Below are 14,029 nucleotides of genomic sequence, written 5' to 3' on the forward strand. Positions count from 1 at the left end.
TTGCTGAAGATAGGTTTAAGTTCATTCTGAAGAATATTGGTATAGATTTATGCCCAAAATGAAGTGCTTGTGAAGCTCTGATATGTTTTAGTCTGAAGAACATGTTTTTATTTATTTCTTCTATTATCAGATGATTTGATTGTGTTTGTTCATAAGGACACTCTGAAATTATTATCACTAATGTTTCATGTGCCTAGTATGACTCAAAACTTCTGTTAAAACAAAACAACTATCGCCAGTTACCCCAAGATGATGACCACGTGTTCATCTAATCTGAAGGGACAAGCATGCGTGCAGTTGATGAGACGCCGCCCTAGGTAACTATATTAAATCTTTTCAAATCTTACGTTACTCCCCATTAACTTCATTCATCATTAATGCATATTCTGTAACCGTTCCTCATTCATAATTCTATTTCATTTTCTTTCAAATCCGTCTCTTTATATTCTTGTTTCAATTTCATTTTCCCTCTTTTCATTCTCTCCATCTTCGTTTTATGAATTTTTCTTCTCTCTTTCGTCTCTACCAAAATCCTAAACCTAAAACAAAAAAACTCAATCTCTCTTCAATGGCTTCCTTGTCATCAATGCAATCAACTTCTTCTCAACAACAACAACAACCACCACCAAAGTTCACTCCTCCTGTAAGAATATATCTCATTCCATCTGTAGAACTGGAAGTTCTATGTGAACTTATGGTAGATTTTGACAACCTCAGAGAACACGATTTCAATTTTAAAGCAAACATGATGCTTCAAGGCTGGGATATCTTCTTTGACCATCTCATTGGGCCTGTCTACCCAGATTTGGTGAAAGAACTTTGGATTCATGAAAATCTCACTTCTAAAGCCATTATCTCCTTCGTTTTAGGTCAAGAAATCTCCATCACAGAAAACCTAATAAAGCAGTTGCTAAATCTTAAAGGTTTTGGTGGTGTGACTGGAGCAGTTGCTGGAAGAACTGACTGGGACGCAGTGTACTCTGAAGTATTTACAACAGGGCAAGGTTCAACCAACACCAAGGATCTGAAGGCCCCCTACAGAGTCTGAGCTAAGATTCTTCTAGGGTGTACTCATCACAGAAAGGCTACAGTCTCTCCCACCTACATCAACCAGGATCAACAATACCTTATGTACTGCATAGGCAAAGGTCAGAGGATTGATCTACCTCATCTTCTGTTCATGCATATGTGGAATCATTTGAAGGATTCTCGAGAACATGGGAAGTTGAAAAATCAGAAGATCAAGAGGAACATCATCCCTCTGGGAAGGCTCATATCAGATATTCTGATAGAATCTGGGTTGATAGATTCTCTGAGAGAAGCTGGAGCAGTTCAGGATCTGGCAGCTACGTGTGGGAGTACTCTGACTTCTCACACTCTGAAGAAGATGAAGATGATTAACAGTGTTACCTCTCCGCCCAGAGTGGTAAACTAAATTCTGACTAGAAGAATTCCTATTGATGACTTCCAGATGTTCTTCAAGGAGGAGCATCCCAAATTCATTCTCTTTTATCTAGAGTCCTGCTTGAAGGATAACTCAGAGTTTGATCCAGCATGGCTGCACAGCAGAAATCTTCCTTCTCTGGAAGTTAAGAAAGCCCCCAAGAAGAGAAAAACAGTAAGAGAAGGTCCTTCCACGAAGACTAAGTAGAAGAAGAAATATTCAGGTATTTCTATTTCTAGTTCTGTACCTGTTAATGTTTCTGAAACTGTATCAATAGATAACCCAGACTCCCTAAAACAACCTAGATCACCTGAATCCATTAGGAAACTGATAGATGATATAGATTTAATAGATGACTCTATTCTAGAATTTGAACTTGAACCAGAACAACCAGAACTTCCCCCAAAACAAAAATAATCTTCTAAATTCCCATCATCTGCCTCCACCTCCTTCAAAGGAAAACAACCTGCTCAACCCTCTGAACCCATCATTCTGAATCCTCCACTTCTAATTGTTATATTCTCAACCTTACCCTCTGAAAACATTTTCTCCACTCAACAACCTCTATCCTCTGAACCTCAATATTCTGCACCCCAACCACAACCAACATCTCTAACACCTAAAACCCAACCAGCAGTAGACATTCTTGTCTTCTGTGATTTTTCTGACCCATCATCTCCATCATCCTCTGATTCTCTCTTTCACAAACCCCGCAACCCATCACCTTCATTTGTTCCATCAGTCATTGTCTTAGACTATGATCATGAAGAAGAATCCTCACCCACTCCACTTCTTCTTTCTGACAAACCTTCTTCCCCTTACCTTATTTCCAAACCCCAAAAGCCCATTACCATCATCAGACCCAACTCAACCCCACCCTCTGTTGATACAGATTTTTAGTTGCTTAACTACAAGGTACGGAATTGAATGGAAAATATGAAGGCTTCCTATGATCATAAGCTAGATCATGTGGCTGTTGGAAAGCTCTGGAACGCCTTCTCCAAGGATCTGCAAGCTGATGTTTTGGATCTTCAGAATATCTGTGTTTCTAAAGCTCCTACTCATGCTGGTCTGGCTCTGGATTTTGGGAATTTGAAGGCTCTTCAGAATGTCAGAAATTGGAAGCCTGTCCAGGTAGACTCCTCTGAAGTTGATGAAATGGATTTTGGTTCTGATGAGATGGAGATTGATCAGCCTCTGCTAATGGTGGTGTGGAGACCAAAACAATATCCTTTTGCTCCTAAGGATTTTGTTCTTCTGACAAGAGACATGGAAACTCTCTTCTCTTGGTTTGAGTCTAATCTTTTTGCTCCACCAGCTGCTCTATCAGCCTCAGCCCCTTCATCATCTAAAGCTCCCTCATGTTCTGAAGTGTGGAACACTCTGAAGGAACTCCAGAGGAATCAGGAAGCTGTGTTTGACTGTCTGGCCAAACAAGAAGACACCAATCAAGAGATCAGAACTTGGATGCAGAAGTCTGAAGAGACTTCCAAGAAGCAAGTAGAAGATACTTCTAAGATCAAGCAAAAGCTAGCCCTCTTAGCCTCCAAGATTTCCTAGTCTTTTTGTCTTTAGGACTTGTATATTTTTGTTTTTTCTTTTCTTGCATATGTTTTGTTCTTTTCCTGCATCTTAATATCAATGAAATATTTCTTCTCTCCCTTTCATTATTTGTTCTTTAATTTGAATCTTTATTATTCTTTTTGATGTATGACAAAAAGGGGGAGAAATGTATTACTGAATTGATTTTATTATATCAGTTGCTAGACTTAAGTCTCAAACATTTTTTTCTAACAAATTGCAAAGTTCTGCATCTAAAAGTTTTTGCAGGAATGTAATGCTCTGAAGATCTCAAATTAAAGGAGAAACGTATTTTATTTGCTTAAGTGAGAAACATATTTTGATTCTCTAAAGATCTTAAAATCTGAATGAAATTCCAAAGATCTAAAGCAAACAAGATTTGATGCTCTGAAGATCTTAAAATCTGAATGAAATTCCAAAGATCTGTAGCAAACAAAATTTGATGCTCTGATACGTGAGTTCTCTAAAGAAAATTCAAATCCTTAATGTTGTCCAAAGGAAGCTCTGAATCTTCTTCAGATAAAGCTCAACTTTAAAGTCTCTTCTGAAATGGAAAATACTCAGGGAAGTCCTTTTATATTAAAATCATTTGGTATTAATTTCAGGGGGGAGATTGTTAATCTTATGGGGAGATCATTTTATACATTCTGATTAGTTTGCTTTGCTATATCTGTTTGTTGTCTCTTTCATATTTCTTCTGGATACAAATTCATATCAATTCTATATGTTTTTGTCATCATCAAAAAGGGGGAGATTGTTAGAACATAAAATGTTCTGATCACATTTTCTAGTTTTGATGATAACATTAGAAATTAATTTTGTATAAGACAATGTGGTACTCTAATAAGTTACTTTTTCCATTTCTGGAAAAGTGTAAAAGAGTAGGCAATATCCTATCTTTCAGATGCTTTGACCCAGATGTTCTGGATGGCTACATGTCATACCCCAAAATTCGCCCATCTCATTTCACCTTTCAAACTCATACCAAAGTTCAAGACTTAAGGACATACTCTCCTAAACAATGATCTCCTAAACTAGGGTTTTGCATTCTCCTGAGAAAATTGATAAATCAAGGTCTCCAATAGATCTCATATGACTCATTATGCTTCAAAATATCTCCATGTCAAAAGTCATGTTTCAATTCCAAGGATTGCTCATTCAATTGTTCAGAAAGTCAATAGTCGACTAGTTTGACCTAAAAGTCAACTGAGGTCATAGTACAGTGAAAATTCCTGATTTTTTGTCAAGATCCTTATTTTGAAGTATCATTCACCATTTGATCAAGGATTGATCATGATTCATCAAGGGAGGTTCAGAAATCAACAAAACCTAAAGTTTCTAAATTAGGGTTTCTTGGTCTAAAGTAAACTAAACTTTGACCAGTCATAACTTTCACATGGAACCTCATGAATTTCCCATCCAAAGCTCAATTTGAAGGAGATATGCCATGTCAAAGTTGGACAATTTTGAGAAGAGAAATGTGAAATAAAAGGCTCCAAAATGAATCTTTTTGCAAAGGGACCCAATCTTTTTTGGCCCAAGCTTGATCCCCAAGATATCCAAGGCCCCAAATATGATTTTCACGAATTTTATAATATTTATTTGATTTTATATGAATTTTTAATCATTTAAAAGTGATTTTAATTCATGTAAATTAAATAAAAATCAAATATTTGGCTAGAGATATGATATTGATCAAATCCAATCACCAATTATACCTCATATTCAATATAATTTCGTGCTCCCCAAGATTGATTGAAAAATATTGAGATTTGGCCAATTTAGGAAGCTTTTAAAACCATACTTCCTATCAAATTTCCCACATTGCAAATCAAAGATTCAAATGGATTCTTGCCAGAAATTTTACCCTAATTCCATCTCTTATAAGTACACAACCTACACATATCACTAGGGGACGAAAATTGGAGGTGAATAGTAGGGTTTCCAAGTTCCAAAGTTTCAAGAAAGCTAGGGCAAGTTTGATCTTCCAGTGCAGCCTCTCTCATTCGATTCTAAGCATTGGATCACACTCCTGAAGGCCCCAGGAGTCGTTCCCAATCCTTGTTGAAGCTCATCACACAACCAATCATCATCTCCACGTTGAACCATTGTGATAGTAAAGTTTAAACTTCAAACTCTTTATTCGCATAACATGAATCTATTATATGCATACATTTACGTTCATAATCATATTTAGGACTGTTTTGAACCATTGTTTGTGAGTTTGGCGCAGGAATCACGATTCACCATGTTAGGGCACGAGCTTTGATTTTCGTCGTATCTCCACTTACGGTCCGTTCCAGGCCAAAAGGATAGTTTCATTGAATTCACAAGGCCCTTTTTAGTGGACCTGGGTATTCCTGATTTATATTTGACGTGTTTTTTTTAGTGTTTGTCTTCAAGCCATGGCTACGATAAATCGTAGCTATTTTCGCAGTTAATTTCCGTCTGGTTCGCAGCTAATGGAAGAGAGAAGATGATGAATAGTTGGGCTGAAACTTTGACCATGCGTAGCTCTCTCCTATTTGCCGGTCAACCACAGCTGCGCCTCTCTCCATATCCGGTTGGCCAGTCAACACATGGGGACTCTCTCTCTCTCTCTCTACATTATGATTGGCTGAGTGCGTAAGTGGCGGGGTTCGCTTTTGACTCATATTTTGAATGGCATTATTCTTCATATTTATTAATTCATAATGGAATTGTTAACAAGTTAGTGATGCAACATGTTTGGCAAGAAGTGGAGGATTATGACATTGAGCGCCTGGGTTCGAACCTTGCTCAGGCCAATTGCTTTTTAATTTGATTTGTTTACAGATCTCCTGCTGCATCCCTCATGCACGCCCACGACGCACCCTTACGTACCAGCCCTCAGATCATCGTATCATTTGATCTAACGTCCCTGAAAGTGCAGTTCCATGGTGCACCCTCGGGACCTCTCCACATAGGATCTGAAGCTAAGATTTTTAATTTCTTTTTTTAATTATATAATTCTTCTTAAATTATTTTGTTATTCATTAACTATTAATTTTTTTTTCTAAAAATATATTAACTAAAAATAATGTTTTATTTAATTATTAATCGAGAACTCGTTTTTTAAATTTCATCAAAAATTGTTTTTTAACATTTAAAAATTAATTGTCTTGCATGGTTTTTTTATCAATTAAAATAATTAACTTAAAACATCAAAATTAATCATTTTTTCACATAATAATAAATCAATTATTTTAATTAGGATTATGATAAATAGTCCCTTCATACACTAATCCTATTACTTTCATCCTTGATTTTCAGGTTATCGAAGATTTGACGACGATTCAAGTTTATTTAAATATTTTTTAATGTAATAATAAATTAGGGTTTTTTAATTTCCGTCTTTTACTTTCCGCATACCCCCTACAAGTGTTTATTGTAAATCCCCCATCCCTAAACTTGTAATAGCGTAGGTCTTTACTTTCCGCACTTTAATTCCTGCACAATACTTATTGCGTGGTTAGTAAATTATGGAGTGGCAAGACTAAAAGCAATCAGTAGATCGCTAACTCAAAGATAAATATCTGAACATAACACACATAATTGCTACACACACTTACCTTTAGGGTACCCCCTCTTGGTTGCCTTCTCGGTCAAATAGTCAAGTCCCTCGAAGCGTAGGGATACCTTAGCTTGCTGCATTCGATTCAAAATCACCATGTCCCTCCGTTTAAAGATCATAGTCCCTTCGATGTCGCCTTTGGTATAAATGATCTTGTCCCTCGATTAAATGGTGATAGTCCCTTCGATTTCTAAGGTATCCTTACTGGTTTCCTAAAAGACTATTATATCCTTCCCTAAGACTACCTGCCCTCCTTATGGTAGGGACAGTCTTGTGGCGAACGATAATTCTCGATGACCCGATAAATCCACTGAAAGGACTACCTATCCTCCTTATGATATGGATAGCCCTTTCAAACGAAAAACTTAAAAGAACAAGAAAGACAATCTTAGGGTAGGTGCTTTTAAATGCTTGCTCACAATCAATTCAAATTACTTTTCACACCCCTTTTAAAATCAATTCAAAAAGGCTACGCTTATTTACAAGCTAAAGTCCTTATTCAAAACTTTTCTATTCACACACTACACTTCAAACTTTTCAAACAAATCAAACAAAGTGAGCTAAGCAATTAAGAGCCCGTGGATAACCATGGATACAAAGGGTGCTTTAAACCTTCCCTTTGTATAACTTACCCCCCGAACTCAAAATCTTTTCAAAAGGTCTTTTTCTGTTCTTTTAGCCTTTCTATAAATTGGATAAAATAAAAGTCGGTGGCGACTCTTGCTATCCGCAACATTTCTAAAAGTCAGTTCTCCCACCGTATTACACTACATCAGAACATGGTCCTGAAGACATCAGAGCATGGTCTTGAAGTTATCACATCATGACTATTAGAAGCAAGCTCTGTAGATCTGAAGGTATCATGCTCTAAGGAACTTCCATAGTCTGAAGCGCTGAAGTTCTAACTTGCACCAAACGCTGGAAACTCTGATGAACAAAGCAAATCACAAAGTCTGATTCTAGAAGAAAGCAAATGATGAAAAGCTAGAAATGCTAGTTTGTGTGTCTGACAAAAGGAACGTTAGAAGTATGGCTACAAAAGGAAAAGTCAGAAAAAGTAGTTGAAGCAAGGCTCGAGGTAGTTGACAAAAGCATGTAACATTATATGCAGCATTGTTCAGTATACGCAAAGCATTAAATGCAGAACTGTTCAACGGTCACATTCTCATGCCTATAAAAGGAACTCGTCAGCCAAAGAAAAAGGCTAGAGCTTACTTTAAAAACTTACAACACACTCTGAATCTTTCTCACGCTAAAGCTCTTGAACAAAGCAAGAAATCTTCATCTTCAAGCTCACATACTTTTGTATTTATTGTGAGTTCTCGATCATAAACTTGAGAGAAAAATCACTTAGTGATTATAGCTTTTTAGAAGCATCATTAATCTCTGTATTTGATTATATTTTTGTAAACCAAAATTCCTCGAGTGATCAAGTTGCGATCTGTAGACTCAAGAAGACTTAGAGGTTGATCTAAGTGGAGAACCATTGTAATCAGTTTTTGATTAGTTGATTTAATCCTTAGTGGAGGTAAATCACCTGTAAGGGTGGACTGGAGGTAGTTTGAGTTCAAACGAACCAGGATAAAAATATTTGTGTTCATTATTTTTATTTGCCAAAAAGAAACAAACCTTATTCAATCCCCCCTTTCTAAGTGTTTTTCACTCCTTCAAAAAGCTTATCTAAGAAACAAATTTTTATTTCTGAGATGGAAGCAAAAGCTTATCTGAGCTGGAAATCTTGACTTATGGTCTGGTAGCAACATCATCAACGACACCAATAATATCTACAATGAAAGAAAATGTCATTGAAATTGATACAAATCCGGTAAAAGAAAAGAAAACACAGATTTTAATTAGTTAAATCACAATACGATAAAGAATGTTCTTCTGCCACTTCCCTAAAATAACATCGGCGAACGGGGTTAAGGTGGTTGGTTTATGTGGGATATCATGTTTCCCAAGATCCCCAATGGTTGTACCCCGGTGAATTTGAGAAGAAATTTGTGGTTAGTTGGTTTGCTCATTAAGTTATTTGGTTGAACCTGAAAGTTAGACATGGTACATGTAACATTGTCCATCAACATGGAATCAAAAGTTTGTTTGAAGATCGTCGGAACAACCACATGAATGGCACATCCCTGAAAGTTAAGGAAAACATGAAAACATTAACAAAGATAAAAACTGGTGTGAAAAACCAGAAACCCTAATAAATCAGAATCAACAAAACCAAGTTAGTAAAGACAAAAAAACAAAAACCGTGTTGAACTTACACTTAGATTTAGAAACATTCAGAAGCAACAATGAAAATGGTAAAAAAATTCAAAAAGGTAAGAAATAAACAAACTTTTATGAAAAACCAAATATCCTAAAAAATTAGAATCCAAAAACCAAGTTAGTAAAGACAAAAAAAACAACATGAATGATGAACTTATACTGACATTTTGAAACAGTCAGAAGAAACAATGAAAAGGGAAAACATAAAAACATGTCGAAAGCAACAATTTTTATGTGTAAAATGAGAAACACTAAAAAATTTATAAGCAACAGTACGAACTAATTAGACCTACATTTTTGTCGATAACGACCATTTCGAAATGCTCTTTCGACGCGGTGATGACCTTCCATCGGGGGTGAACTTTGATAGCTACTTTCCATAGTTCTTTGTGAAATGAAGATTTCTCTAGATGCCATCTCTCTACAAATACATATACCAGGTTTGTGTCTATTTTTTGTCAAACTGGTTCTCTAAATTGACGATAGACTAGACTTAGACATCCAAGCCTCCATCTCTGGTGGGAGAATAAGAGGAACCCTATGTGTAAGCATCAACCCATGTCCGACAACTTTTGACTATTTCTTCAGACCTCTCTCCTGAAAACAAATAAAAGTACACATATTATAAAACAAAACTAAAAATTAAAAATTATTCAATATAAGGTAAATATCATTTACTTACACCAAACCATAAATGTTGAGCAATATGATGCTCATACTTTACCAGAAGAGACGTATCGTACAATCCTCTGGGAAAGCCCACTGGATGTGGTGCAGATGTAGATGCACTAATATCCTCTTTCTCTCGTGGCAACATCAATGGAGCGCCCCCGTCCTATGCCTCGTGTTCGCACCTGTCAAAAGCAAACAAAAAGAATATTCAAAAATATTACAAACCGAAACACTTTGGTATAAGACTTCCAATGTATAAAATTTGCAATTCATCATAACACATTGCTGAAGACTTCCGGTGAGTGTTTCATAAAAAAGAAGGCCCTTTTGCAAATTTTTTCGGTGTGGTGATGTAAATCGGAAGTGTAGGATCAGGAGTTCCGGTATGTTTTTCCAAAATTAAAAAAAACTGGAACACTTACTTCATGAGGTCCAATTTGAAAAAAAAATGAATCGGGAAGTTGTGGCAAGAGTTCTAGAGTGTATGCAAAATTTTGAATTTAGAGAGTGAAGGAAAAGTAAAAAAAATATGAAAATAACCTATTTATATGAACGACATTTTGGTTAAAAAAGTTAAATGTTAGGTTATGGATTTAATTGTAAGGATATGGAGTAAATTTTTCAGATGAGAATTTCTCTGTACACTCATATAGGGTGGATGATAACGCGAAAACGTATCGTATATTTAGCTTAATTTACATGCATTATTATTCTATTTTATTTCGGTTTTATTATTTTATTTTGTATTATGCCGGTATTTTTATTTGTTTTCAAGAATTTATTTAATCGGAGCTCGCAAATGAAATAGTCGGAAAAAGGACTTAAAATGAAGAGAAATTGCTTAAAAAGACATTTAAGTAAGGAGGTGCAAATAACAAAAAGAACCAGGCCCAAACACACACAAGGCCAGCACGCACAGGAAGTGGATGCACCAGACGGAAGGCACCCTGAGGCACCTGCCGGTCGGCGCAACCCCCTCCCTGCCGTTCGGCACCCCTCTAAAATATGTGTGTGACGTAAGTCACATACCCAGGCCCAGAAGAGACGCAGTTTTCTGTTTCTGCCATTTTTTCCTTCGAAAGAACAGCAACAGAACGTGATCAAAATCAAAACTCTGCACCAACTCTATAAATACCCTCCAAGAATTATTAAGAGGGTTACGAATTTTACCCTACTGCCGTCACATTTATTTCTTCTGCAATTTCCAATTCTGTTCTTATTTTTCCTACTCGCTTCCTGCAATAGATTTCCACACCGGAACTCTACTTGCATTAACCTTAAATACAGCGAGAGCTCTTTAAGGGTAATTAGTTTTCATTGGTTTTCAAAAATCACTTTGAAGTTTAATTGATACAGCGAGAGCGCTCACTTAGGTTTAATAGTGAAATCATAATCAATAAACACGAGAGTGTGAGAGGAGGGTTTTTAAACTAATGATTTCTACAGAAAAGTGATTTTAAATTACGATCCGCATTGATGGCTTACTAGATCCTCGAAGTCCGACCATTGCATACCGATATTATTATCCTATATATAATTTCATAATATTCCTTTTTAATTCCCGTCTGATCCATAATCAATCAGATATTAGCCTTAGATTTACATAGTAGCGATTAACTACATTAGGTCGATTCTTAGTCCCTGTAGGTTCGATATCTTTTAAAACTACGCGATAGACTGTGCACTTGCAGTCATAATCATAGACATACCCCATTGTCGCGATCAAGTTTTTGGCGCCGTTGTCGGGGACTAATTTAGTCGACAATCGTAATTAACTATTACGTTGTAGAGACTAAGGCAAATTCAATTATTCTAATTCCCTTTGTGCATGCCAAGTACTCGCTCTCGAAGTGAAGACTTAGTGCTGCCAATTCCCGAACCGGAGCGTTCTATCACTGTATCACGTCGATTACGACGTACTCGCACTCTTGTTCCTACTCCTACTTCTGAACCAGTTGAAGAACTAAACATGGGAGAACATCTGTATCCTCTCAAGCCTTACGCTATTCCTTCGCAAGCTGAACCTCACAATAGCATCGCTGCTCCTGCTATTGAAGCGAACAATTTTGAGCTAAAACCATCGTTGTTGTCAGCTGTACAACAAAACCAGTTTTCTGGAAATGCGACGGATGATCCTAATCTTCATCTGTCTGTGTTCCTGCAATATGCAGACACTGTAAAAGCAAATGGTGTCAGTTCGGAAGCTATCCGACTGCGCCTTTTTCCTTTTTCACTAAAGGATAGAGCTAGAGCTTGGCTCCAGTCTTTACCCACCAATTCCGTCACGACCTGGAATGAACTTAAGAAAGTCTTCCTGGCACGTTATTTTCCACCTAGTAAGACCGCCATGCTGAGAGCCCAGATCAATGGGTTTAGACAAAAAGACAACGAGTCTTTATTCGACGCGTGGGAGAGATACAAGGACATGCTTAGACTTTGTCCACATCATGGTTTAGAACAATGGTTAATCATCCATACCTTCTACAATGGTCTCCTCTACAATACGAGACTTACGATTGACGCCGCCGCAGGTGGCGCACTGATGGATAAAGAATATGCTGATGCTTACACACTTATTGAGAGTATGGCTCAAAACCATTATCAATGGGGAAGCGAGAGAGCTCAATCAGAGAAAACTTCTGGAGAGAAATCTTCAACGAATAGTGGGATGTACGAGATAAGTAGCCTCGACCGCGTTAACACCAAAGTCGATGCCCTAACTCAGAAGATTGAAAACCTCACTATAGCACCTGTAGCCGCCATGGCTGCTGTTTCCCCAAATTGCGAAATATGCGGGATGTCTGGACATACTTCCTCCGAGTGCCATCTTTTGGCAGGAGTTTCCCCCGAACCAGTAAACTATGCTCAAGGAAACACCTACTCAAACACGTATAACCCAGGATGGAAGAATCACCCTAATTTCTCATACAAGAACAATAATGCTTTGTACGCACCTAGTCAAGCACCCAGTGTACCACCTGGATATCAAAAGGCACCATACGCTGCTCCTAACGTCCCTAGGAAATCTAACTTAGAAATAATGATGGAAAATTTCATAGCCACTCAGACTCAGACTAATAAGGATTTCATAAACCAGAACGTGCACACTAATGAGCAAATCAAACAGTTAGCGACTAAATTAGACGCGTTGGCCACTCACAACAAGATGCTCGAGACACAAATCTCTCAAGTGGCACAACAACAACCACCTACTGCCGCACCTGCTGGAACATTTCCAGTACAGCCACAACCAAACCCAAAAGGGCATGCTCATGCTATTATTCTGCGAAGTGGTAGAGAGATGGATGAACCGACTGACCCTAGGCTTAAAAACCCTGCAATGTTCCAAAGCCCTAGGAAGACAACTGAGGAGGAAAGTAGACCCAAGGATAAACCAAGTGATCCAAAGGAGAAAGAGGACAAGGAAGGCGAGAAGGAGGAGAAAGAAGCGCCATACATACCTCCACCACCTTATAAACCACCTATCTCGTACCCTCAAAGACTCGAGAAATCTAAAAACATAGGGCAATTTAAGAAATTGGTCGAACTTCTTAAACAGTTAAACATCACAATTCCGTTTACAGAAGCCATTACCCAAATGCCCTCAAATGCTAAATTCCTAAAAGAAATCCTATCGAATAAGAAGAAATTAGAAGACAACGAGACTGTAACACTCACTGCTGAATGTAGTGCCATAATCCAAAATAAAATGCCACCTAAGTTGAAAGACCCAGGAAGTTTCTCCATACCTTGCAATATAGGAAAATTTGTCATAGACAAAGCTTTATGGAAGAAGAAAATGATCCGAGGACACCGACTGGCTACTATGACATTGACACTACACTTGATGAGGATGTGCCTATGGTTGATCACACTGCTGCTATAGAGACCCTTCGGAACGACGTTGTTGTACTTCGTACCGATTTAGGGAGACTCCGAGGAGATTTCCACAGATTTATGGATTTGGTCATGGCAAATCTCGATAGTTTTCATCAACACCTTCAGTCCATCCCGCCTCCGAAAAGTGGCTAATTGAAGACCGCTAGTTTTTATTTCTAACTCTTACATTTAGACAATGAGGATATCGTCTAGTTTAAGTGTGGGGGAAGGAAATGCTTAGTTAGGTTTACCGCTTTAAGTAGTTTTAATTTTCAGTTTTTCAATTCCGGTATTTTAATTAGTTAATTAGTTAGTATTTCTATTTTTAGAACAAAATTTTAATTTTCGGTTTTTGATTCTAATAAAATTCAGCATTTTCTTTATTCTATTTTTATATTTTTTTCTGCTATATGTTCCCTCTGTTAAAATATATTGTGTGTGCATTGCTAGAAATTAGTGTTTCTAAAAATATATCGGCTAAAGATTGCTCTATTAGAAATAAATTGCACTGCTATTAGCTTTATCTGTTAGGCACAACATGTATTTTCTGTCTGCTACCTATACTACTGCACTGCTTTGAATTCAAT

The 14,029-nt window shown here is 37.3% G+C and overlaps 1 protein-coding gene and 1 non-coding gene across 2 annotated transcripts; one reads left to right on the forward strand and one right to left on the reverse strand.

The window, feature by feature from the left end:
* The first annotated feature begins 11,391 nt into the window (after positions 1-11,391).
* On the forward strand, positions 11,392-13,449 carry LOC131639714 (uncharacterized). The gene has a single exon (XM_058910183.1). The coding sequence runs from the start codon at positions 11,392-11,394 to the stop codon at positions 13,447-13,449; it is 2,058 nt and encodes a 685-aa protein (XP_058766166.1).
* LOC131639718 (small nucleolar RNA R71) lies at positions 11,911-12,017 on the reverse strand. Its single transcript, XR_009295027.1, has one exon. It is a non-coding gene; the product is annotated as a small nucleolar RNA R71 (small nucleolar RNA).
* Positions 13,450-14,029: the final 580 nt, after the last annotated feature.

This window comes from Vicia villosa, unplaced genomic scaffold, assembly GCF_029867415.1.
Source record: "Vicia villosa cultivar HV-30 ecotype Madison, WI unplaced genomic scaffold, Vvil1.0 ctg.002744F_1_1, whole genome shotgun sequence".
Taxonomy (NCBI): Eukaryota; Viridiplantae; Streptophyta; class Magnoliopsida; order Fabales; family Fabaceae; genus Vicia; species Vicia villosa.

Bases quoted from the DNA above. Each gene is read 5' to 3' on its own strand.
- LOC131639714 (XM_058910183.1), top strand. From the start codon at position 11,392: ATGCCAAGTACTCGCTCTCGAAGTGAAGACTTAGTGCTGCCAATTCCC.